Source organism: Sciurus vulgaris (assembly GCF_902686455.1).
Source record: "Sciurus vulgaris genome assembly, chromosome: 8".
Taxonomy (NCBI): domain Eukaryota; kingdom Metazoa; phylum Chordata; class Mammalia; order Rodentia; family Sciuridae; genus Sciurus; species Sciurus vulgaris.
Genome location: NC_136468.1, coordinates 139,927,687 through 139,954,422, shown reverse-complemented (window position 1 = coordinate 139,954,422; position 26,736 = coordinate 139,927,687). Strand labels below are relative to the sequence as shown.

Sequence of the window (26,736 nt, the reverse complement as noted above, 5' to 3'; positions counted from 1 at the left end):
AAAGACAGATGTTGTACATAAGCATTTAGCTGAAGTGCTGACAACACCGACTCTACACCACTAGGACACTTCACAACTGTTCCATGGAGCACTCTGGTTCTTAGACACCATGGAGGAAAAACAGTTGTACCTTGACATCTGCTTAGAAAACACAAATAAATATAATGCTAATAAATGGCCAACGACTGACAACTCAGTAACCATTTGGACAGTCATGCATTTAGGAACACATCCTCATAACCTGACACGGATTTGTCATCTCCTGCACATGCACACCATTTTAAAAAGAAAAACAGCCAATAATAGTGTCTGTTATCAGTCAGGAGCACGGCCTCTGACCACCTGTCACTCGGGAACACCGTGCACCCAAGGCTGCGCGGGAACTCGGTCCTGCCGGTCAGAGGGAGCTGAGGGACGTACTCGCCAACATCAAAGCAGCTCTGAGCACAGCAGGAGGGGACGTCAAGCCATGCCACCCCTGCACTGGGAACAAGGACGGCGGCACAGAACTCTGCCACCACTGAGGAGGGGCTCTGGATGTCGGCTCTCGTCGTCTACACATCAGTAACTGCGCTCTGAATCAAAATGCCTAGAACGAGCGCGGCAGCTGCTGGTCACAGTGGACTGAAGAGCACGGTACGGCAGTCACTGCAGGACTGGGCCTTCCTCCTCTAGGTCGGGCCTGCACGTGCCATGGAGGAAGAGATCCACGCCGAGTCCACTGGAGTCCAGCTGGCCACACCTAGTCACAATCCCAAAGAACTTCTACTCAATCCAAGACCAGATGTTTGGCCTATCATTCCAGCTGTTCCTTTGCCTGGAAGATTTACTCTGCTACGAAGAAAACGAGATGTGCAGCATTGCTTAGAAAGTCCTGTATGTGAGGAACTCTTTCATTTTCTTGGGGATTGGCAGTGCTAGGACTTGGTAAGTTGTCAGGAAGCTTCGAAGGGCTTTCCGGCATAAGTGCTTCAGTGACGATAGAACTCTAGGAGCAGTCCAGAACTGGACGTGGCCATCTCTTGTCCTGAAACAGAACAGACCAACGTATTCAGAGACCTTGCTTTCACGGCAACGATATTTTAATAATGTTTCTAATTTGACCTAAAATAGCAAAAGAGACTAGGAGGTGAAATGCAAATCTGAGCAGGCATGTCTAAAGGCTCGGTGCTGAGGACTAGCGTTGTCGACAGGTTTCCAACACCTTACGAGGTGGCTCGTGCCTGTGGCTGTGGCTCAGACCACTCAGGACGGCTTGCGCCCAGGAGTTTGAGGCCAGCTCCGCAAGACAAAGAGACCTCATCCAATACTGAAGACCCTGAAGACACATTTGACGCCACTCCATCTCTGCCAACAAAGCCCCTCTGCAAGTCAGATCAAGGGCAGTAAGAGAAAGAGTGCCACCTACCAAGCCCCAGGTGCTACCTGTAAGGTGGTCTCAGAATGGCTTCCCATAAAATTCTACCTCATCCTCATTTGTGTCTCCTTGTGAACTTGGCCAATTAGCAGCATGAATTGCATATCTTTAATTGCATTTAGATTAAATGTTAAGAGTAAATGATGTATTGTCAGAATATTTGAATTTTATATAATCTTAGATTTCATTTTTCATAGGCAAGAAAATTCTAGATATTTTCTTCCCTTAAAAACTAGACGATACACGCAGCATAAACTGCTCCTCGTCTGCTCAGCTAACATACATACCCTGTGGCAATAACTCCACCATGTGGAAAGAACGTGCAGCAAAGCCCATTGGTCATGGGAGCAAATGCAACGGGCGCCTTCAGCTCCAGGGCCCAGATCCTCAGGAGCCTGGACGGGAGAGAGGGTGCACGCACACGTCAGTCACCCAGGTGGCGCCAAGAGGGCGTGCTGACAGCACTGCAAACACTGCTCTGGGGCCCCAGAGGGAGTCCTCCCCTTACCTGTCGTCGGCCACTGTGGCGAGGTACAGGCCTTCAGGAGAGAAGCACACGGATCTCAGTGAGCTCACGTGGACATCGCTGTCATCCATGGCAGGCTCCAGCTGGGTGTGGCTGTGGAAGACAGAAGGGATGGCGGGTCAGGTGTGAAGGCCAGCCTCTCCCCACGTCCAGACCCCCGGGGGGACACCAAGCCGCTGTGCTCTACGCCCCTATGGAAAAGCCTGGAATTCACAGACTGGAAAGAAGGCCCTTCGGAATGCCCCACGAGTCTTCCTGTCACTTCCGTGTGCTGATTTCCTTACACTAAGTAGGTCGGCCCTCACTTCAGTGCACAGTACAAACTGAAGGTCTTTTAGAGGTTGAGGTACATAATTATAGGACTACCTATTATTTGCTTCATAAAACAGAGACAAAGGGAAAAAGCAGGCGGGGTTTGCGAGAACATGCAAATTCATACTGGAAATGACAGTTTCCACTGGAGATCTTTCTGCACTTGTTACTACTGATATTAGTAAGTGGAAATTAAAAGTCACTTGGAGGTTTCGTAACGCTGAATCCCAACCAGTACAGAGCTTTCTAAACCAGGAGACCTGCAGACACTCGATCTAGTTCAGACAGCCTGACTGACAACCAAGCACTGAGCCAACAGTGCCTTTTGGTCCAGGCTGCTCCAAATCCCAGACTCCAGGGGGACCTGTCTAATGCCAGGCAGCTTTCCTGTCAGTCACCAGACAAGGAAACCAGAGCAGGGAAATCAGTCCTTACTGGAGAGACCGCAGCCTCTCGCCAGTGTAGGGGTCCCACATGATCACGTTGGTATCATACGAAGCTGTGACAAGCAAGGCAGAGTCTGGGGAGAAGTCACAAGAGACAACACTGCTTTGGTGGCCTTCTAGCTTCCGGATTAGTGTGTAGGACCGCATGCTCCATAGAAAGACCTGCGGAGATGAACAGGGACCTGGTGAGGGGCAACAGCACGAATGAGCTGAAAAGCACCCCATTCCCTCCTCAGGCTCGCGGCCAGGCAAAGCCGTGCGCTCTCCTCGCGGCTCTTCCGCAGCCTGTCGCACAGGTGGAAATAAAGCCCGAATCTGAGTTCATGAGGCTCGTTTGGTTTTCTTTATCTCCAGCCCTTTTTAACTTGCTTTCTTGAGATGGGCTCTCACTATGTTGCTGCGGCCGGCTTTGCACTCGTAATTCTCCTGCCTCAGCCTCCCGGTAGCTGGGATTGCGGGCCTGTGCCCCCCCGCTCGGAAGTGAGCCTAAGCAAGCAGACCTGGAGGCTGCCAGCCCTGCTGGAGATAGGATAGCAGGTGCGAGAAAACCTGAGTAAACACTATCTCGTTCTACTTAAGAGCCAAAAACGGGTGAGGTGGATTCCGGATCACCCCGCCAGGGAGTGGCACCCTGATGAGACGTTACCCCACCCCTTTCTTGGAGGACCGTGGAAATCACCAAGCCTCAGAACTGCCTTATCACTTCTACCCCGAGAGTCAGTCAAAGTAGCATTTTGCTTTCTCTCCTTTAAGGAGACTCATTTCACAAAAGTTCCACACCTCAAGGGCTCGGTCATCTGGACAGCACCAAAAAGCAGACACTTCATCTAATTTTCTATCAGTGCAGCAAAGGCTCAAGGCAGATGCAAAACCTAAACAGAAGCAAATCGCCAGAGTCTTGTCCTTGAGTTTCTAATACTTTTTCTTTTTTAGTAACAGGATCAAAGGACAAAGTTCAACAATATGTGACTAACTATGATTTGAATTCAAACCCCTAAATTCAAACTAGATGTTTCAAAGGCAGTTTGGATCCAGATGTGGGCTGCAACTTTTAAAATCTTAGAATCCAAAGGGAAAGAAATTCAACAAGCACCCTTTCTCCACTTTGTAGAGGAAACAACCCCCCAATACTAGAGCGACCTACTTCAGAACCCTCCCCCTTCTTGGTCCACCTCAGTGCCGAACCGGAGCCGGAGCCGTACAGGAGGTGGCAGCCCAGCAGCAGGCTTTCCCGCTGAGGTGTGGCGGTGGTGACAGCCGCTGCTTCAGACCTCCGCTTCTCAGCGAACTGAACAGCAGAGGAAATGGCACCCCGTGTGTGAGGCTTACCGACTTCTCTCCAGCTGCGGAGCACAGCATACTGCAGTCTGGGGAGATGGAGCAGCAGTAAACCCACTGCAGGTGGCCCGATAACACCTGAATCTGTTTACCTGGCAAAGGAGAGAAACAAACAGTAAGCCCACCCTCCAAACAACCAAGGAGGAAGGCCGAAGGACCAGCACCCAACATATCCATCCAGTTCACTCACGACCGGGCCCAAAGGCTTCGCTGAGGAGGAACTCTGTCCAATTTGTCATTTAATCATGTAAACAGAGAAAAAAAAAAATAAAATAAACAGTTGTAATCTATTAACAGGATATTCTAATGGCCAAGGGAAATCGTTCATGGCTCCACATAAATCTACAGGAAAAAGGGTGGAAACAGACCTAACACCCTTTCATTGCAGAAAACACGCTTTTCAGGTACCCAACCTCCTCAAGGACTCTGAAGCATCCTTCCCGACTGAGAGTGCTTATCTTCAACTCTCCTGTTTAATCTCGGCAATGGCTTCCCCATGCCCCACGGCTGCCCTGCTGGAGAATGGGTGGCGGTGTGGAGTGATTACAGGCATAAGCTCTGGAGTCAGACAACTCGGGTTTCAATGCTGGCTCGGCTGCTTACTCAGTACAGAAGTCCAGTGACTCACGCAATCTCTCCAGGTCTTGGCTTTTTGAAAAAAATCTAATGCCCAGACATAGGGGAGCGGGTGAATTAATGGGGATATGTCTAATTTGTTAATGTGGACGGACTCAGAGACACAGACTTTTCTATGGGGTAATGTTTAATGAAAAAAGCAAGATGCAGAAAAAATGTGAAGCATAGGATCCATTTTTGTGAAACAGTGACCCCCGATTCCCATGGATGTAAGCCATCTGTATAGGATTATGTAAGTATAGAAAAAATTATAGACAGATACACAGTAGGTTCTCAACGTGGGCTACCAGGTGGCAGAGAAGAGGAGGGGACACAAAAGAGGGAGGTGGAGAGGATGGGAAGAAAAGAACCAAGCAAGGGAAAAAAAAAAAAACAATTTTTATAAACATGTATGTGGTCATACACAGGAATCCATGAAATTTTTATGCACATGGAGATATGTAAAAGAGATATGTAAAATATTTTTAAAGTTGGTTATGGCTTCTTCAGCTGCCACATCCAGGTGTTGTGAGGATTGAAGGCATTAAGGGAAATCAGGCCAGCAGGGCAGAGCCTGGTACCTGGGGCACAACTTTAATCCCTGTCTTTCCTTACAAAGCCCTAACAGTGGCCCAGGCTGTTCTCAGTCAGTCTCATCCAGCCCTTCCTTCCTAGCCAGTGAGTGACTTCCAAAGCCCCTCTTGAGTCCCTCCTGAGGTGGCAAGCTGCTGGGGGTAAGGAAACCTGCACTATGGTGTATGTTTTCAGAAGGGGCAATACCACTCCAAGGGGGTTCTTGGGGGCCAGGAACCTGGTTTTTTACATACCAAGCACAGACATGCTTTTAATATATAGATGTACAGTCAGTCCTCTGTACCCAAATTTATGGATTTAACTCTCATGGATGGAAAAAAATTTTTCAATTGTGTCTATACTGATTATGTACAGATTATTTTTCCTGTCATTAGAGTAAAACCACTATTTCCCTTAGTTTACATTTTATTAGGTATTCTAAGTCATCCTAGAGATGGTTTAAAGCACAGTGGGTTGGTCATATACAAATACTATGCCATTTCACATAAGAGACTTGAGCATTCACAGCTTCTGGCATCCACAGGGTCCTGAAGCTCGTTTCTCTGACACCGGAGGTATGACTGCACAGTACTTCTTTGATTCAGTACATCTCTGGGGCAGGAAGGGTGATTAGGAAGAGTATGACTAACAAGGCTCTTGGAAGGCAGTAACAGAGAAAACGTGTGAAAAACACCATTCTAGATAAAAACAGCACTAGTGAGGTTGATAAAGGAGCCTTCGAGTGAATTTAAGCACCTCCCTACCGTGCTTATTCAGGTCCCAGATGCGAAGAGTCTTGTCCCGTGATGCAGAGACCAAAATCAAACTGCCACTAGGTGTGAAGCTCAGATCTCTCACAACATCTTGGTGCCCAGAAAGATTCAAAAGCAGGAGCCCTGGGAGGGGAGCAGAGGCATTCGGTCAGCGGGTGAGATGGCACCCAGAATGCTCATCACGCTACACCCCTCAGCCAACTGGAACCTGACGGGAACATGCATGAACATGCCTGTCGGGACCTAGTGCCACCGGAAACGACCTACCTGTCTGCACCTCCCAAATCTTGATCTGTCCATCATTGAGCCCTGTGGCAAGGATCAGGCAAGAGATGTCTGGCACTTGGGGATGGTGGCGTGCCCAGAGCTTCCTGCTGGGTGGAGAAGGCCACGGGCTGAAGGCCAAACCCCAAACAATCTGACCACAGTCCAGTGTCTTCTCCTTTGGACTCCCTCGTCCTTTTGTATCATTTTTGCTGCTTCGACTTTTGGCTTCAAACCCTTTAGGGATGCTGGGAAAGCAAAGATTGGAGTCTAAAATTGTTACCACATCAACCAACCTGTCATCCTGGGACAATACTCTCTGAAGTCCTGAAAAGCAATTTGGCTCTCAGTGGATGCTGGTGTGGCTTTGTTTCATTTGGAAATCACGGAAGAGAAGCTGCACTGGCCTTGCTCGAGCCGCTGGCAACAGCCCTGCGGTGGGTGACCTGCCTTATGGGATAACAGATCACAGAGGCTCCTGGGAGCCACACTCTTGCTCAGAAAGTTCTCCTGGGTTTTGGTGCGTGGAAAGAAACACGTACTCGGTTTTTCCCAGGGGAAAGCATATTTATACTATAGTCTGGAACCAGGACAGACAGAATTAGAGCCCGAACACCAGCTGCGGCTCTCCTGCCTCAGAAGTCCCCTTCTGTCACTCAGAAGTCCTCAAGGACCTGGGAAATAAACCTCTCTCTGGCTAACAATTTGCTTAGTAGATGTTGATTTCCACCTTCACTAAGTTCCAGTCAATAGTAGGGTTCTTCCATGTACTTCCCTGGCAGAACATGCAGGGCAAGAAGCAATCCAGAGTAGTCAACAGACAGACCGAACCCCAGAACTGTTCGAGGGACACTGCCTGGAAGATCACTTGGCCCAGCACCTCCTCTTACATTCCTCTCCTTTTATATCCTCACTCTGTTCCGGGTAAGTGAGACTCAGTCCCTGAGTCACTGGGCCCTGCCCACCTGTGTCTGGCAGATAAAGTCTCAAAGGTAAGCAGACAGCTCTGGGGTTTGGCCTGAAAACACACCTTTAGTAAATCCTGCTTTTCTGGGTGGCCTGACCACACTCTTGGACAGCCAACTGGGGGAAATGGAGAGGAGAACGCCAGACCCCAGAGCGATCCGACAAGAACCCTACACTCACAGTACGTGCGCCCCAGGCCTCTTCATTCCATGCTTTCCCAGAAGTTCTGAGCAAGTCACAAGTCTATGTGGTGAAATAAAAAATCTCATCAAGCTCACCTGGAAAGTCAGAAGGGAGGAAATGAGGCAAGAGCAGGCCAGATCAGAGGCCGGCAGCCTGTTTCTGTTTTGATTCTTTCAACAATCCCTTTAGTTCTCATTTCAAAAACCATGATCTAGTTAACAAATAAAAATTGACATATTTACATGTACAACATGTGTTGACACATGTATGCGATGTGTAACGGTCAAATCAAGCTCATTAACGTAGCCTTCGCTTCACACACTTATTTTTTTCTTCTGAGAACATTTAAGATCTACTCTTCTAACAATCTTCAAATAAGAATTATTAAACACAACAGATCAGATCTCCAGAACGCACCCCAGTCAACCAAAACCTCGCAGCCTGGGACCACGATCCCACGCTCCTCCCAGCCTCTGGAGCCAGCCCTGCGCTCTCCTTCTGGAATACAACGCTATTTAGATTCCACATACAAAAGCGCTTGGCATTTGGCCTTCTGCGCCTAGCTGACTTCATCTGGCATAATGTCACCTACATTGATCCATGTTGGGGAAGGTGCCTGGATTTAGTTTTTGTAAGTTCTGGAACCTGCCATTGTCTTTTGAGCACATACTGCTACCCTGGCAGAACTGAACAGTCCTGGCAGAGGCTGTGGCCCACGAAGCCCAAACTATTTACTATCTGGGCCTCTATGGAAAATTTTGGCTGGCCTCTGGTCTAAATGGCCAAAGGAGGCTGAAAATGTGTGTTTTTCTGGCTAAATTATCTGGATGCAATCAAAGCCCTTTCAGTTGGTCTCGTCCACTCCATCTGTGGGCCCTCCCTGCCTGTCTAGGCTTGTTCAGGCCTGTCCACACCTACTTGGCCATGGTGCAGGTGAGTGAGTCGCCACCTTGGGAAGGACTTTAAAAGCAGGCCAAGGGAAGAACATCACAGAATAGCTTGGAACCTCCAAAGGTATGTTTATCTTTTATAAAATTCTGATTTCTGTATTTGAATTAAGAGATACACCTGTAGCTACTTTATTCAAAATGAATTAAAATAAATTTCCACATTATTCATTTTAATATCATAAGTTGAGAGATTCTAGAAAGAGGTAGTCATGCACCACTTAACAAAAGGGCTATGTGCTGAGAACTGTAGTTAGGTGATTGTGCTTGTGCCAGTGTCACAGAGTGTGCTCACACAAAGACAGTGACGGTGTCACTAGGCAGTACAACCCTGGGGACCACTGCCACATGTGCTTTCACTGCCGAAACACAGTCAGGCAGTACAAGACTGTGCTGAAATTCCTGCTGGAAGGCAGAGTTATTAACTCTCCCAGGCTCACAAAACCAAGGGCAGAACTGGAATCAGAACTCAAGTCTTGGGTGTCCTGGGCTAGTCCTCAACAAATAGCCTGGAGTGGCTCAGGCACGGGGAGCGTGGGAGATGGGAGGTGGGAGGCAGGGGTGGCAGCGAGAGCAGGGGCTGTGGAGGAAGGGAGAGCCATCAGCAGAACTTGGCTCACCTGAAATGAGAGGCTCGAAGCTTCCTTCTGCAAGCAGCGCAGACATTGGTCGACTCCGATTATCTGGCTCAAGACCTAAAGCAATTCCTGATTTTTAATGCATTACAATCAAGCATATAATGCCCCAGGTCCCCCCTCTTGGACTGAATCCAAGGGTGCCCTACCACTGAGCTACACTGAGCTACATCCAGCCCCTTTATTTTTTTAAGACAGGATCTTGCTGAGTTGCCCAGGCTGGCCGTGAACTTTTGATCTTTCTGCCCCAGCCTCCTGAGCAGCTGTGATTACAGGGGTAAGCCAGCATGCCCTGCCCAGATTACTGCTTTTTATTTTTCATATCAGGGATTGAACCCAGGGTGCTTAGCCACTGAGCTATATTCCCAGCCCTGTTCTTTATTTTGGAGTTGCTGAAGCTGGCTTTGAACTTGCGAGGCCTCCTTCCTTGGCTTCCCGCGTCACTGGTACAACAGGCAGCGCCACTGTATGTGGTTCCCACTTTTAAAGGGAATTTAAAACAATTACTTCCAATTATAAAAATAGAGAAGCATGGGAAGATCTGGAAATGGAACAAATGATAATTACCCATAATTCTAACGACACTCTATCCCTAATAAACATTTCACTAGACTTTAATTCATGTGTACACTCATGTTTTAAAAAATAAATTTGGGATATTATTGCATATACAGTTTTATATCCTGCTTTCTTCAACAAGCCTTATGCCATGAATTTCCCTAGGTTATTAGTCTTCAAAATGTTTGATTTTTCCCCCCAAAACCAGTTAAGTTCTCATTTAATACATTAATATTTTTCTCACTACATTAAACAATAGATACACAAAAGGGTTATATTCAAATGCCTTTTTCCATTTCCCCTTAGTTAATACTGAAAGGATACATTTACCTAATGTATATATTTGAATATATCTAATTTTTGGGTAAACAACGGATTTTCCATTTTATTCTTTTTTCAAAAACAATCTTTCAGACAATAAACTGATATTAGACTTAAGTCTACATACAAAGGAGAGTCCCCTGCATTTAGAGTGGGAGATCAATAAACAATGAATGTCCTCGGCATTACCAGTAAACAGACCACAGAAGAACTGAAGATCACGATTACAGATACGATAATCTTTAATGGCTATAAAAACATATGGAGGGCTGGGGCTGTGGCTCAGTGGTAGAGTGCTTGCTTGCCTAGCATGGGTGAGGGACTGGGTTCGATCCTCAGCACCACATAAAAATAAAGGCATTGTGTTCACCTACAACTAAAAAAATAAAAATAAAAAACCCCTGGAAACACCATAATTTCTTTAACCATCCTCTAGTACTAAATCTTAAGCTAGCTCTGATATTTTTACTACTATATAATTAATTTCATGATGAAAACCAGCACATGTAAATAGGTGACCCCGCTTTCTGAGATTCCTAACAGCCAGAAGAATGTGTGTGCACACGTGCGTGCACCAGGACCTGACCCCCATCACTGAGCCACATCCCAGGGCTGCCAGGAGGACCGTTTTAAGGTCTTGCCAAATCGCCTTCCTTCCAGAAACTGCACAAATTTATCCCTCTGAAAGTATAGGGGTAAAACCAGTCATTTTCTCCTATTTTCTCAACACAGACTTCTGTGACCAAACATGGGGGCTTTTCCCCACATGTAAGCAAGCAGGTACCTGCTGGGTGGCACTTCTGACACTAACTACAAGGAGAGAGCCTTGGATCCCACAGGTTGAGGACTCGGTCCCCAAGGACTCCCCTTGCTGTTACAGATGCCTACTGCAAGTCCTCGGTGTTTTTCCCTGGGTTTCTGACCCACTGGCTATAAATGAAGGTTCCTTCGTACAACCCCCTTCTCAGATTCAATTAATCTGGTAAAGCAGCTGACAGACCTCAGGAAAACATCTTACTTATATTTTTATCAGTTTAGTATACAGAATGTCAGTAACAGTGGAAGAGATGCACAAGGCAATGCATGTAGGAAGGGGCACTGAGACGCCACGTTCTCCCCAGGGCCACCAACCTGCAAGGAACCTTCAAGTGCTCCTTTATCTAGCTCTGAACCTAGTCCTTTTAGGGGTTGATAGAAGCTTCGTTGCATAAGCGTGACTGATTACACCATCAGTCACTGGCAATCAACTTAACCTTCAGCCCCCTCCCTTTCCTGGGATTGGGTTGCAATTGCAAATCCCTTAGTCCTGCTGTGCTCTTTCTGGTGACCAGTCCCCATCCCAAAGTTACCTAGGGATAGCCAGACAACAATCAACAGTACACAAAAAGACACTTATCACTGTGGAGACCCCAAGGATCTGCAGAGTTGTGTGCCAGGAAATGAAGACAGGTAAGGTTAACAAAGTATTAATAATCGCAGTATCACACTCTTCAACCCCAGCAGTGTGCAGACTCTTTTGGCAAACTCTTGACAGCATGATACACTATCAGAGAATCAAGTTCCAGACGGAACTATCAAAAAGCTTAAATCTAACCTGCAATTATAAGAAATGACTAAAGCACACACCTGTAATCCCAGCAGCTGGGGAGGCTGAGACAGGAGGATAGGGAATTCAAAGACAGCCTCCACAACTCATAAGACAGTGTGACTAAATAAATACACAAAAGGGCTGGAGATGAGGCTCAGTGGTTAAGCACCCCTAGGTTCAACCTCTAGTACCAAAAAAAAAAAGCCGAAAGCAAAAGGAGACCTGGAGAACTGGCCGAATTGAATGTATTTCCAAATTCTTGGCCTCTAGCTTAGTGTCATGCAAAGAAAAAAAGCTGGCAGAATAAATAAATGCAGACATTGAGTTGCCCTACGCAAACAAAAAGATCCGAATGCTGGGCCATACATAACATTCCCTGGGATCTGTTTTTTTCAAATAAAGAAAAACTTTAGCATCAGAAACTTAACTAAGTTAACAAAGAAAAGAAAAAGATCCAATTTTAAAATAGACTAAATATCTAAAACAGATATTTCTCCAATGAAGGTATACAAAGAGCCAAAAAGCACGTGAGAAGGTGCTCCACACCAGTACCCCATGGAAATGCAAATCAAAACCAGCGACATCCATTTCACACCCAGCAGGATGCTATGCTGGAATGCTGGTGAGGATGCAGAGGATTTGGAATCTGAACACACAGTTGGCAGGCATGTAAAACGGTGCCACCACTTTGGAAAACAGTGTGACACTTCCTCGGTTAAACTGAAAACACATGCCCACACAGCAACTGATACATAAATGTTCGCACACACTATCACACTAGCCAAAAAAGAAAATCTAAACGTCCCATCGATGAAAAATGTATAAACAAAATGTACCTCTGTACCATACAGTAATTATTGGGCAATAAATGGACACGAAGTACTAACACAAGCTGCATTATGAACGATGAAACGTCATGCTGCGAGAAGCTGGTCAAGAAAGCTGCGTATTCTAGGTTCTATCAACAAGAACACTCACAAGGGGCAAATTCAGAAAGACAGTGATTACCAGGGGCTGGGGAGCAGGGGGGCTGGAGTGGATACAGGGGGATACAGGGTCTTCCTAAGGCAGAAAATGTTCTAAAATTGAACACGGTTATAGATACTCAACTCTGAGTACACTAAAAGCCGCCAACCACACTATACATTTTAAATGGGAGAATTGGGCTGGGGAGATAGCTCAGGTCGATAGAGTGCTTGCCTTGTAAGCACGAGGCCCTGGGTTCGATCCCCAGTACCGCAAAAAAAAAAAAAAAAAAGATCAACTTAAAAAAAAAATGGGAGAATTGCATGGTGAATAAATTACATCTCAATAAGTGTGTAAAGCAAAGTCAGCGTGGGGTTGACAAGCCCAACAGAGCTGAATTTCCCACCCACAGGATGTGGGCTTCTGCAAACTCCAGTGATCAACTCCTGAACTGTTCAGGTCCTTTTCCCTAGGCTGATTTGGACAGGGAGGCCCAAAAGAAAGGGTAGTCACTTGGGAAAGTTCCCTCGTTCCTTTGCATACAGAGTACTTACAACTGCTCCTCCAGCGGCCAGGGGATCAGCTTGACGATGCAGTGTCCTTGAGACCAGGCAAACCAGGAGCATCTGGGGAGAAGGCCACGCTCCATGTCTCACAGCTGGACTTCCAATCGAACTGGTGGGGGCGCCCCAGGCTTGAGTTCGGCCAGCAGCAGCGGTTCCTCTGGGGCGGGAGAGAGCATGCTTCAACAACGCTCACCTGCTGGAGGGCTTCGAGCAAGCTGCATCCTCCCCAAGAACACGGGGAACACTGGGTTCCCAGAGGGAGTTGTCATTTAAATGACCTGGGGTAATAAGTGACCACAGGCCACATTCCACCAGGGTTACTCAGTCCCATCCCTCCCAGTTGCCAGCTAACCGTGACTCAAAGCTCACCCTCCAGGAGGGTGGCCACACTGAATGGAGGCCTCATTCTCCTATGAATGCCTGAGCAGGAAGAAGGTGGGGCGGCATCCCGGCCAGGACTATGTTGGATGATGCAAAAAATAGTTAAGATACCTCACGCACTAGAGGGCTCCAAACAGCAAGGCCCCCCAGTGTGTTTACGGTCGCCTCAGACAACCTGCCACTGGGAAATGGGTACAGGGAATCACAATTGGGTGGCTCTCCCATCATCAAGGCTAAGAGCCTTCGGCCCTGCCCTTCCTCTTCCCGCCCAGACCTACTGATTAGGCCTCCCCCATCGCCTCTGTCCCAGATCTTTCACGTCTCCTAATTTTCAGACCCCTAGAGCCAAACACCCACCACACCACACCACTCCCCGCCACACCCCGAATCCATCAGACATCCTACCTACATGATGGAAGCGGCTGAGCCAGTCCTTCTGCCAGCCCACCCAGGCCTCCCCTCCTCTCCCTGCACCTCCCCGCCGTGCAGGCCACAAAAGCCTCCTGAACATTCCAAGTTCACTCCTGGCCCCTTCTCTGCTTACAAGAATCCCACCTAGATTCACCACTGAGACCGTCCAAACGGAGAGGCGCCCACCCTCCTCTGCAACCAGCGTCCAAGCACTCTTCCAATGCCACCAAGGTGACTTCCTCCTCCTTCCTCCTAGGGCCTCTCGTGAGGGAGGCCCTGCATGGGTGCCTCCTCATGGACCGAATCGCAATTCCCTAGTTCAAGCCTCTAATTCTGAAAGAGGGCTCTCCATGGCCGACGGGTCTGTAGGCTGAAGGCCTGCAGAACAGATTCCAGCCACACCCAGGGAAGAGGTCCCGACCTGGAGGAGGTCACTTCCACACACGCGTGTTCCACTTCAGGAGCAGACTTTGAACCTTATGGATGTTACCAGATATGACATAACTTAACAACCCATGTTTTAAGGCTCATCTTGACACATCTTCCTGTATTTTCTATCCTCTATCAAATCAGGATATATTTTAATAATCAATGACTTTTCTTAAACAGGCAGTACTTTTGTTTTAACTTCGTGGCTCTGGAATTGAACCAGGGCCTCACAAATGCTATGCGAACACTCCACTGAGCTGTCTCCGCCCCCCCACTTTTTAAAAAATTTTATTTTTGAGTCTCACTAAGTTTCCCAGGCTGGCCTAGAGCTTGTGATCCTCCTGCCTCAGCCTGCCCAGTAGCTGGAACTACAGGCCTGCTCACTCATGCCTGGTGCAATAAGCAATATCCTTTCTCAGTGGCACTTAATGGTGATATAATCCAAGGTGTCTTGAAAGCAAGGCAACAGATGGTAAAGAAAAATAAATATGCACACACATTTTTTCCAGTATATGTACCACAGGAAAATATGCTTGTTTTATAAAATCACTTGTGGCTAAAAATTTTTTTTAAAAAACAATTATTTTTATGCAGTGCTAAGGACAGAACCCAGCACCTCACACATGCTAGGCAAACACTCTGCCATTGAGCTATAGTCCCAGCCCTAAAAATTCTTTCTTTCTTTTTTTTTTTTGGTACCAGGGATTGAATTTAGGAGCACTTAACCATTGTATCACATCCCAGCCCTTTTTCATATTTTATTTGGAGACAGGGTCTTACTGAGTTGCCTAGGGCCTCACTAAGTTGCTGAGGCTGGCTTTGAACTCTCAATCCTCCTGCCTCAGCCTCCAGAGCTACCAGGATTACAGGTGTGTACCATCAAGCGTGGCTTACATGTGATTTAATAGTTCTTGGGCCTCTGTAAAGAGCACATCCACTCCTGGAAGTCCTATATGGAAATCTAGGCTTTCACATATCTGGTCTAAACAGGTGTTTGTGTAGACTGAAGTCATTCTTCCTAGAAACGTGGACGTGCCATCCTTTCAGCAACACAATCCCATCTGTACACATGCACTTTTGTGTTCACAGGGTAAGAAGTCCCCCGGATTCTAAATCCAATACAGGTCTCTTGATGGTATTGGGAATTTGCCACCAGTTTTCTCCATGTTACCAATTTTAGATATTTTCCTAAGGTGACATAAACCCTCATCTACTAATGTTTCTTCACATACCCAGGGGTTCTCAACTGGGTATGATTTTGTCCCATGAGGGCCTGTCAGTGTCTGGAGACATTTTTAGTTGCCCCCACTAAGGGTGTCACCTCTACTGTATATGTGATGCTGCTCAACATCCTACAGTGCATGGGACAGATGCCCCCACAAAACATTATCTGGCCCAAAATGTCAATACTGCTGAGGCCGAGAAATACGGATGCAGTCATATTAAATGACACTGGCTGACCCGGAAGAACAGTGCAGCTGAGCTGGAAGAAAACTCCTTCACTCCGTTCTGATGACTTTCATACTCCCCACGTGCACAGTATCCTCCGTGATCATGCTCTGCACAGCGTCAAATCGGTTACCCCGATTTCCTTTAGCTCCCTAATCAAATCCATTAGCAAGTTCAATCAAGTCTGTTTCCAGAAGATCTGCCACATCTACTTCGGTCCATCTCTGTGGCTACTGCTCTGACCTCACCTGCCCACCAGGCAGCCTTCCACCTGCACTTGGTTCCACTCCAGCCCCCAACATCCATCCTCACTTCCCACTTCTTACAAGAAAATTCTAACTCCTACCTGCCCTCAAGTCCTGCGCTACCTGGCTTTCTACCTCTCCACTGTGCTCAGTTAGTTCCTACCTCAGGGCCTTCGTACAGCTGTTTGCTTTGAGAATGCCCGTGTCTGATCCTTACCCCAATGACAACTCCTCCTGAGGTCTCGGGCCCTTGCAATCTCCTTCACAGATCACCTTATTTTCTTTGCAGCACTCATCACCACCTGATTGACATTCACCCCCCACTACTGTCATGTTCACTACACTGCAGGAAACTTGTTTATCCCCACTGCTAGCAGAGTTCCTGGCAAACAGCAGGCAGCCTATAAATATTTAATGAATAAATATACATGGTATAGCTCTTTAAATACTCTTTAAATATAAACAAAATGAAGTTCCTTAAACTACTATGATGCTTAAGATGAACATTTCACATGAAATCCTTCTTTAACATCAGACTACTGAAAATGTACTCTATTTCTGTGATTTAGGGATTTAATCTCTTGCTATTTTGGTTTAGGAATTCAGGCGCTAAAAGAAGAACCCAGTGACTCCTGTTAAAGAGTCTGAGCCCAAACTAAACTTGGCTACTGGAAAAGAAAACCATAATTAGTGCAGAACTTGAAAACAAAACAACACAGAGCTGAGAGGACCAGCTTCATCTGGGATTGTACCTGCAGTGGCCCTTCTTGGTTTGAAACAGGGTTTTGTTTTAACTGGAAAATACTGTGTTTATAGTATACCACCCCGGTGTTTTCACCTACATATGCATTACAGTTCGCATACTTGTTTTGTGGGAAGGACTTACAAATCTCCCAGCAATTTCAGCACACAACATAGAGTTCTTCATTAACTAACAGTCACCATAATGCACCATAGGATCACCCTGAACTTATCCCTCCTAAGTTTTGTAACCTTTAACCAACATTTCCCAACCCCCGCAACACACCTTTAAGGGTTTTCCAATTAAACAATGGATGTGTTTGGACAACCAGGTCAAATGGAAAGACGTTTATTACAGCATCTCTTCTATGCAAGGGAGTTAGCCTTAACAGATGGCAGGAAGCTCAGAGATTTTCCTGCCTCAGGATTTTTGTTAGCTATCTCTTGGGCCTGGGAAGGTTTTGCCTGGCCCGTTCCATCATATCATGTGGGGCTCCCCATATCTTAAGCGATCCCATCACCTTTCTTCACCCATTTAACTTTTTTTTTTTTTCCTTTTGTAGTTGTAGATGGACAAAATGCCTTTATTTTCACATGGTGCTGAGGATTGACCCCAGTGCCTCTCACCTAAGGGCAGGGCTGTACCACTGAGCTGTAGCCCCAGGCCCCATTTAATCTTGTTAATTATCACTCAGATACTTTGACTGCTTTTATGTATTTATTGTCTATCTTTTCCCCAACCCACCTTAACTCGCCTATGTCTTCACTGCTACTGGGCTGCTCTGCTCAACACAGTAGCACATATGGTTAACTGATCACTTAAAATGTATGGCAAGTCTGGAGACAGGCTGTTAAGTATAAAATACATATTTTGAAGACACAGTACAAAGACACTGAAATAATCCAATGATTTTTATTTGATTACTTATGAATTAGATTGCAATATTATTTTAGATGTATTGAATTAGAAGATATAAACTTTAGATTAATTTCACATTTTCTTTAAAAATGTGGCCATTAGTAGAACTTTTTAAATTACCTATATGTATGCAGCTCTTATTTTTTATGGTACTGGGAATTCAAATTTAGGTGAGTGCTCTACCACTGGGAAACATCACCTGCCCTTTATATTTTTTGAGAGATTCTCCTTAAGTTGTCCAGGCTGGCCTTGAACTTGTGATCCTCCTGCTGCGGCCTCCTGAGTGGCTGGGATTACATGGGCATCACACCCTGCTTTGAATTTTATTTCTATTAGCGAAAGCCTAGAGAGTGCCTTGCACTTAGTAGACTCTCAGTAAACGTTTGTTGAATGAATAAATGAATTCAAACCACTGTGCTGAAGATTTCTACTATTGTCCATTGTAATCCCTTCACAATAGGCTTATTATTCAGTTTGAAAACAACACAAAAACTCTCTGGCATTTTTTTTTTCTTTTTTTTTTTTTTTTTTAAACAGTAGCTTGGCAGCTCTCAACGGCTCTACCCACACTGGCAAACATAGTTGTCAATCATTAAGAAAAACCCAGAACTGGAAATAGATTCCTGTTAAAAAGGCAGGTTAGTTTCAGATTGCTTTTCAGATTTAACTATAAGGAGTCAATGGAAATGACAGCGGAAGCTATAAAAAAGATTTTCTAAGACCCGGAAAACAGTATGGCCATTTGAAAAGGAATTCAGTCACTGAAAAGAAAGCCCTTATCTAGATGGGAACGGGAAAGAGCCGCTTCTACACCTTTTTGACTGCCTGGCTCCGGCAAACAAAGCAATGTCACTTCCTAAATTAAAAACTAACACCACCCCAGGGAAAATCCGGATGGCAACCAACCCACCCACAATAACAAGCCACCAGCAACCAGATCGAAGCTTGAACTTCACTGCAAGACGTTCTGGAACAAAGTCTGAGCCTTAGGCCTAAACCCTTCTGAGAAGTTCCCGTAAGGAAGCTGCTTTTAAAATCGCCGTGAAGGGCTCTCGGAATAACCTCAAGTCCATCCTAAATTTCCACAGACGCAGGGGGGGGGGGCAAGGCGGCCAGCAGAGCCAAGCCTGCGGGTGCGCCTGGGGGTCCGGCCTTGGTACGACCACCACGCCTTCTCCAGAGGCGGGGTGTCCGCGGGCGCGGACGGAAGGAAGTACCGCAATATTCCGACTTCCACTTTCCCTGGCGGTCGGGGTGCTGGCGGGACCTCACCGCCCGGGGAACCTCAGGCTGCCCGACCCCAAGTGTCACCGGGGATGCACCCCGCCCCACCCCACCGGCGCGCGTCCGGAGGGGGGCGGCCGGGAAGGTCGTTCCCAGCAGGGACCCCAGGCCCCACTCGTGGCAGGGGTCACCCGCCGAGGCGGGCACGACCATCACCCGTCTCGAGACAAAAACCGAGACGCGGGTGGGGCGGGACGCGGCCGCCCGCCGGGAGGGCGCCGGCCTGACTCCCAGCGGGCTGCCAGCGCGTCCCGCGGCCCCCGGCGCCCGCCCCCGGGGTCCTCTTCTCGGGCTCGGCTCCCGGGCTCCGGGCCGCAGCAGCCCGTCCTCCCGGGTCCCGGCGGCGGCGGGCGGCGGCCGCTGACAGCGAAAGCGAAACAAAGCTGGGCGCCGGACGCGCACCCGCCGCCGCCGCCCCGCGCGCACCGCCCCGGCCCGCGCCCCCGCGCGCCCGCCCGCCGCCGAGCCCGCCGCGGGGGTCCCCGCCCCTCCCGGGGGAACGGGCCTCGGCTCCAGCGGCGGGAGCGGGCGCGCCCGGCCCGACTCACATCCGGCCTCCATGGAGGACGCGCGCAACCTCGCGCGGCAGGCGGCGGGCGCCCTCAGCCCCCCCGGGCCGCCGGCCCTCATGCCGCCCCCGCATCCGCCCACCCACGCGCCGGCCCCGGCCCCGGCCCCCTCCCCGGCCCCGCCGCTGCCGCGCCCGCCGCACCCGGAGAGGCCATCAGCTGCTTCCCGTCACATGGCGGCGGGCGCGGGCGGGGACCGCGCGGGGGCGGGGCGGGCAGGATAACAGCGGGGGGTGGGGAAGCGGCGGAAGGCTAGGGGGCGTGGCCGGGGGCGGGGCGGGAGACGCGGCGGAAGGAGACGGGGCGGGGCCGAGGGCAGAAGCGAGAGGCGGGCCCAGGGGGACGCGGCGGAGGGAGACGGGGCGGGGCCGAGGGCAGAAGCGAGGGGCGGGCCCAGGGGGACGCGGCGGAGGGAGACGGGGCGGGGCGGAGGGCAGAAACGAGGGGCGGGCCCAGGGGGACGCGGCGGAGAGAGACGGGGCGGGGCCGAGCTCAGGGGCGGGGCCGAGCGCAGGGCGGGGCCGAGCTCGGGTAACACAGGCAGAGTGGCCCGCGTGAGGCTGGAGAGGGACGTGGGCGGGAGGATTCCTAGGGGCGGGTGTGTGGGAGTCGCGAGCCGGGCATCGGGCGGGTCTAACAGTGGGGTCGCAGGGAAAGGGGGCGCTGAGAGCTGGGAAAAGGCTCGGGGAAGCGACGCTCAGGCGCATCGGGAGGTGCGGGGCGGGAGGCAGGCGTGAGCAGGGCTCGGGGGACCGGAGGCGGGGCGCGGGCCTGGGGGAGGAGGGCGGGAGTCGACGCGGGGTGGTCGCGGAGTGGTGGGGCCGAGCGGGGCTCTGAAAGCCCAGGTGACGGGAAAGGGACGCGGGGAGGGGGAGCAGGTGCGAGCAGTCTGGAAGTCGTGCCCTCCGGGCCTCCGCGACCCCGCCTCCCCAGCCCCCCAGGGTGTCGCGTTTGTCCGCCTTTTCCCACTTAACCTTGGCACTGCCTCTTAGGGGTCAGCTGGCTCTCCTCCTAACTTTAAGGAGCCAGGGTAGGAGTGAAGAAGGAAGACTGAAAAACTGGCTTTTATTAGTTGCCCTGCCCCCTGTGTTGTTGGTGGCCTTGGAGTTTCTCAAGGGGCCCAGCCAGTTGTCCCCAAAATGCCTTCCATCACTCTCCACTTAGGGTTGCCTGCTCTTAGCGCCTCCCTCCTTCCTACACCCCCCTTTGTTGACTAGAGGGATTCTCTGTTTTCCTTTTTTGCTGGTCTTAAATTTATTGACTTTTTAACGAACCCCGGTTTCCCATGGTTTTTTATTTTATTCTCAGTTTTAGACGGACACAGTACCTTTCATTTTTAGGTGGTGCTGAGGCTGGAACCCAGTGGCCTCCCACGTGCTAGGCACGTGCTCTGCCAGGTCCCAGCCCCCTGTTTTTAGTCCCTGTTTTAATGTTTCGCTTTTTCACACCGGCGCTCCGTTTTGTGAGCCCCACCCGTTCACCCCTCTCATCCATTTACCCTCTGCTCTAGGAGCCCCTCTTCTGCCCCCCACTTCTCCTCAGGCCACCCCGGTACACCTGTGGTTGGTCCCCCAATTGTTCGTTTTTGGATCCCCGCTCTCTTCACATGCACCTTGATCTCTGCTGCCAGCCCTTTGTTGCCGCCCACTTTAACCTTGCCAGACCATTTTCCTCCTCCATTTTCCCCTGGGCATTTTTGTTCATTAATGGCCTGCTTTACCCAACTCTGACCCTACTACACTTTTATCCTCAGTCCCAGTGTTGGTCTTCTCTACTTGGGTTCCTATTTTGTCTATCACCTAGCGTCCTTGGGTTCTAATTTTTATTCTCCAGTCTCCTTTGCCCATCCGACTTTTTTAAAACATGACTCCAGTTTTCTACATCACCCCCCAAAACTTTTGCTTATTTCTCTCTTTGATTTTCTCCTTCCATTCTCTTTGTCTCCCAAGTCTCCCAAATTTCCCAGTCTCTAAAGTCTTCAGTCCTCATTTTTTGTTTGTTTGTTTGAGATGCTGGGGATTGAACCCAGGGCCCTGCATAAAATGGTAGGCCAAAGAAAGCAAAGCAGTATGGGTTTTTTGGGGGGTGGGGGTGGAGGTACTGGGGATTTAACCCAGGGGCAGTTTACCACTGAGCCACATCCCTAGCCTCTTTTATTTTAAGATAGGGTCTCACCTAAGCTGCTGAGGCTGGCCTTGAACTTAGAGATCCCCCGCCTCAACCTTTGGAGCTGCCACTGCCACCCAGTTAATGTATATCTTGATGCATTCCTTATGTTACAATTTTGAAAAAGAGTAACAGTGATGGGAACAATATTGTTTCCAACATTAGGTCAGTAAAAATTTTTTTTTTTTAGTCTGGCAAAACTGGTTTTAATCAAATCTTTACACTTACTAGTCAGCTCTAAATCAAGATCACTGAAACATTTATTTAAAAATAACTTTATTCCATAATCTTAAAAAAATCCATAACCTCATAACTAATTCTCCCAACTGTACCCATCAAATATTAAAATGTAAATAATGCAGAGATTTTTTTTTTTTTTTTTGCAGCAGTTTCTAGCCAGTCCCATGATGAGCATGTATGTTGGCACTTAACTGCATCATAATAAATTCTGCCCAGCACGATGATTTTCCAGGTTTCAGTGCACAGGTTATAGAAATTTTCCATCATGTATTTCCCTGCTGCAGTTATAGGTCCTGTATGTGCTTGTAAGAAATGGTGCTAATATCAAAGCCACAGACTTCAGAGCCCCCTCCCCACAGTGTCCAACAGGTTTTGAGGAAAAGCAGTGTAATTGTAATAGCCCTGAAGTATTATCTTCCTGCTTCTGATAAATATTATCTCATGGTCTCTGAATTACAATACATGCAGATAACATTTTTTTAAAGTCCAACTTGGACTTTGCCACACAAAGGCTGTAACCTACCGTCAACATGCTCACGGATTGGGTATGGATCACGTTAAAAGGGAGAAGAAGTGCCAATTCTTCATAAATCCTTAAAACGTGAAGCACTTCAGTGCTTGGGCTTTTTAACTGATTCAGAGGTACATTTGAACACAGGGCTTTACAGCACTTGGCACCAAGCCCTTGAAGCTCCCATTTGCTGGTGGAAAACCCTCAACCATTTCCTATCATATGTGTGTGGGCAAAAGGAAGTTGTGGAAAACATCCCAGGGATATTGCAAAAACATCATCTGCATTCCTGGCTAGTGGTTTTGCCCCCTAGTTTGGTCTTTTTTGAGATGCCTCTGTATAGTGGGCTCTTAAATTTAGTCATGGAAGACTAAAGGAGAGAGAGACTGACTAGTCAAGTCTCCAGTGACTTTAGAAGCAACCTAAGCATCTCATTCTGAAATGACACCAAGAGTTTTACAGAGTGATCCAGCCCAAGAGCTGCTATGCAGTCAAGGACCGAACCAAGTAGAAATACAATGCACAGCTAGTTCTGATGGTACAAATTGCAGCCAGCTCCAAACTCTCCGGTGTCCTGAGTTGGGAACAGGGCACACTTCTAGTGATTTGCTCAGTTTATGTCTCTTCCTCCAGAAAAACACACCTGCAGGTTACTTCAGAAAACCAGCTCCTCATTTTGGGATCCCAGTCCCTGGTACTGAAGAAGGGAAGTTCGCTTTTAAGCGCACTAGATCTTGCCCATTAGAGCAGAATATGCAACATTAAAGAGTGAAAATTCAAGTGCAAATTCAAGTTCATGTTTAGCACACATCCATTGCACCTTTATATGGCCCCTGACTTCAAGGGATTTGGATGCAGGGGGTGGGGAATCTACTGGAAGCCTTAGCAACCAAAACTCATCACACTTCATTTTCATTTGATACTTAGTATACCTTATCAGTGTATCCTCATAATATTCTTAAGAACTAAGACGAAGCACGTTTTCCCATTCCAGAGGGGGAGAGAGCAACTGAGGCTGGGTGGACTGGTTTGTTCAAGGAGTTCTTATCGCCAGATACTCGGGAAATGTGCCTCTTGCCTCCATTCAAAGCAAGAGGAGGAGGAGAAAGCTGAAAGCTAATCCTAGGTCCATCACCTAGGAGGCTTTTATAACAATGTGAAGCTCTGTAAAATGTGAGTTTCTAACCAAAGGCACTTCCTCTTATCAGTTTCTACCTCTTTTGAAAAGAATTATACCTCCGGGGGGGCGGGAAAGGATCCCCCTAGCTCTGACAATGGCCTCTTGGAAACCACGCTACAAAGAACTAAAGTGTCTGCAGCAGCTCCTTGTTTACAGAGAGCAGTTTTTTCTTCCACTAGGGAAGGCGAAGAAGGTAACTCATATCTACTGAGCACCTCCTAGGCACTTTTACACCCCAAGTTGCCTCTTTTAATTCTCACCACAAGCTTGGCTCCTGTAGGAATGATTTCACCCATTTCACAGACGAGGAAAACTGAGGCTCAGTGAGAGGTAAAGAGACATGCCCAAGCCCATGGAGCACGGGAGGGTCAGGGCCCAGGCTGAAGCCCAGGTGCATCAGACCCCAACGCCTCCCTCTGACTTGCTTTGGTAGCAGACATGTCACCTTTCCCCGGGATCTGCCATTTGCCTGAGTCCTCACCTGGGCAGCAATAAAGTTGCCCTGTCACCCCCCACAGTATTCCCTTTGTGCTGGGGGAATGGTCAAGGGCACCAAGACCAAGTGCTTCCCCCATCTGTGCTCCCTCCAAATCCCTGTCTGTCAGGCAGGAGAGAGCCATAAGTCCCAGCGAAAGTGGCACCTCAGATGCCAACTGCAGCTGCCCCCTCCCCACAGTGCTCCTTCCTACCGCTTTTTACATCATTGAGGAAATTCGTGGCAAGTTAAACCAATTTAAAAAAAAAAAAAAAGGAAGGAAAGCTTCCGTCTGCTTTTCTTTGCTGCTGGGAGACCCCGGATGTCGCTAATGCAAACTCCCAGGCGCAAGTCACGTCGAAGCTAAAAGAAGCTCAGAGAGCTTTCCACGCTTTCCAGGCAACGATGGCCAGTCCACGTCTTCAAACTGGCCTGTCGTCTTGCACGATGTCACTTTCTTGCTCACTGATGTCATCTGTTCAGGGGGAAAATTAGACCTGACTGAGTCACCTCCAGAGTGTGACTGTTTCCACGACAGTGGTGATTTCTCCTCCTTTCCTGATGAGCCACAGAATGGGGGTTCACGGGGAAGGTGGGTGCCGGCTGTGCATTCTCCTGTTCTCTGAATTCAGAATCCCCTAGATGTTTGTCCTGGCTCCTGCCTCCCCTAAAATGCCCTTCCTCCTTGCTGCTTGCTCACTGTCCTTAAACGTTCATCCCACCTCCACCTCCTCTACACGCTTCTGCTGATGGACATGGCCCTCGGTCTCTCCTCCTCCCCGAGGTCCTATCAATTTCAAGCGTATCAGCCACCGAACCAGGCAATCAATCCGAGCCTTCCCGTGATAGTTCCCGTACTGCCACCCCAAAGCACTGGTTAAATCTTGCTTCCGTTTTAATTTTCCCCATACGTTTTCATCTGTTTACCCCCACTGGTCTTATAAAGCTCCCTGCACAGAGACACTATGGGTCTTTCTTTCCTACCCAACAACGCCAATGTTGTGCCTTTCTCAGAACAGGCCTTGATAAATGTTCGTCACCTTGATTTCCGTGGTAGTTAATATGTACCCAGTATCACTCACCCAAAATGCTAGGGATCATGAGTGTTTCCGATTTCAGATTTTGGAATATTTGCATATATCTTGAGGATACGACCCACGTCAACACACAAAATCTAGTTATCTTTTATATGTTCTTTTTATACACAGTCTGAGACAATCTTATATTTGTAGTAATTTTGTACACCAAACTGAATTTGTATATATTGAACCATTAGACCTGTGGTGTCGGGTTGGGGAGATAGCTCAGTCGGTAGAGTGCTTGCCTTGCAAGCACAAGGCCCTGGGTTTGATCCCCAGCACCGCAAAAAAACAAAACAAAACAAAAAAAAACCTATGGTATCATTATAGCACTCAGAAAGTTTTGCACTTTGTTTTGGGTTTTTTTTTTTTTTTCATATTTTTTAATTGTCAATGGACCTTTATTTATTTATATGTGGTGCTGAGAATCGAACCCAGTGCCTCATGCACGCGAGGCAAGCGCTCTATCTCTGAGCCACCAACCACCCCAACCCGAGAGTTTTGCATTTTGGATTTTGGGATTAGGAAATGCTCAGCCTGCACTAGATTCTCAGGTTCTCCACTAAATTTTATATTCCCCAGCTTTGAAGAAACCAAGCTTGCTCCTCAGAGGCCTCGTACACGTGCTCCCTGCACAGATCCAAGTATTGGAGCAGGAAAGGGCTCACCTTGCAGATCCCGGAGTCCGTTTCCCATCTGCTCCAAGTTGCCATTCACCAGTGCGGTCACCCTGTGAATGTGGCCATGCTTGTGTCTTTCTTTCGGCAACTCCTCTGTCTCATTTGGCTCCTCTTCCTCTTCCTCTGCTGCAGCATCCTCCTCTTCCTCTTCTTCCTCCTCTGAATCCACCAATACCATGACATCGCCCCTGTCTTGGCCCCTAATTTCCAAAGCAGGAAAAACAATCAAGATATCATCTTACTTTTCTTGGTGACCCGGCATCACAAGACACTCTGCAACCTCTAGTACTGTGGGGAAACTTCCTCACGCATCCAGTGCGATCAAGTCATGAGATGTTGGTGTGGCTGTGGGGGCGTGACCTCACAGAGATACAGGCACAGATTGCTAGAGATGATCACAGCTGTACTATTCTGTCCCTGCCTCCTGAGCAGGTGACCGTATTGTCTGTTACAGTGTGGATATGAAGCGTCCCCCACAAAGTGCCTGTTAATGCAGGGATATTTATTAGGAGGTAAAACGATGGGGTTGTGAGACATGTACCCTAATCGGTCCATCCTAGTTTGAATGACTGGGTGGTAGCTGTAGGCAGGTGGGGCACGGTTGGAGATGGGTCACCGGGAGCGTGCCCAGGAAGGGTGCATCTTCCCTGTGACCCCGCCTCCACTTTCTGACCCTGCTATGAGCTGAGCACCTGTCCCCTGCAGGGCCCTTCTCCCATGATGTGGCGCCTCATCTGGGGCCCAGAGCAAAGGAATAAGCCATCTGTTGACCGACACCTTGGAAACCATGAGCTCCAAATGAACTTTCCCTCCTCTAAGTTGTCCTTGATGGGTACTTTGGTCACGGCAATGCAAAAGCCAACTAAAACATCTTCCCAGGCCACGACCACTTCAGTTCGTCATGCAGCAGGTACATAAATGCTGCCCTCTTCCCTGAAATGCCTTTATTTTGGTTCCACTCCCCCGGGGGGACACCAAGCCGC

At 48.4% G+C, this 26,736-nt stretch overlaps 2 protein-coding genes across 2 annotated transcripts; both read right to left on the bottom strand.

The window, feature by feature from the left end:
- Positions 1-197: 197 nt before the first annotated feature.
- On the bottom strand, positions 198-13,185 carry LOC306668312 (WD repeat and SOCS box-containing protein 2-like). Its single transcript, XM_079151556.1, is given in 10 exon segments — positions 198-1,027; positions 1,705-1,812; positions 1,926-2,036; positions 2,691-2,863; positions 4,031-4,131; positions 5,992-6,123; positions 6,268-6,512; positions 12,983-13,049; positions 13,052-13,118; positions 13,120-13,185. Coding segments are annotated over 10 exon segments (1,218 nt in total). The 5' UTR covers positions 13,171-13,185; the 3' UTR covers positions 198-864.
- Positions 13,186-23,779: 10,594 nt separating this feature from the next.
- Positions 23,780-26,697, bottom strand: LOC306668316 (V-set and immunoglobulin domain-containing protein 10-like). Its single transcript, XM_079151560.1, has 2 exons — positions 25,742-26,697; positions 23,780-24,469 (listed from the first exon to the last, which is right to left on the bottom strand). The coding sequence occupies exons 1-2, from the start codon at positions 25,929-25,931 to the stop codon at positions 24,417-24,419; spliced, it is 243 nt and encodes an 80-aa protein (XP_079007686.1). The 5' UTR covers positions 25,932-26,697; the 3' UTR covers positions 23,780-24,416.
- Between the last annotated feature and the right edge of the window lie 39 nt (positions 26,698-26,736).

What these genes read in the sequence shown, in the direction of transcription:
- LOC306668316 (XM_079151560.1), bottom strand. Translation starts at nt 25,931, where the DNA reads ATGGTATTGGTGGATTCAGAGGAGGAAGAAGAGGAAGAGGAGGATGCT. An exon ending in CGGACTCCGGGATCTGCAAG is followed by an intron (nt 24,470 to 25,741) that starts GTGAGCCCTTTC and finishes CCCCCTGAACAG; the next exon opens with ATGACATCAGTGAGCAAGAA.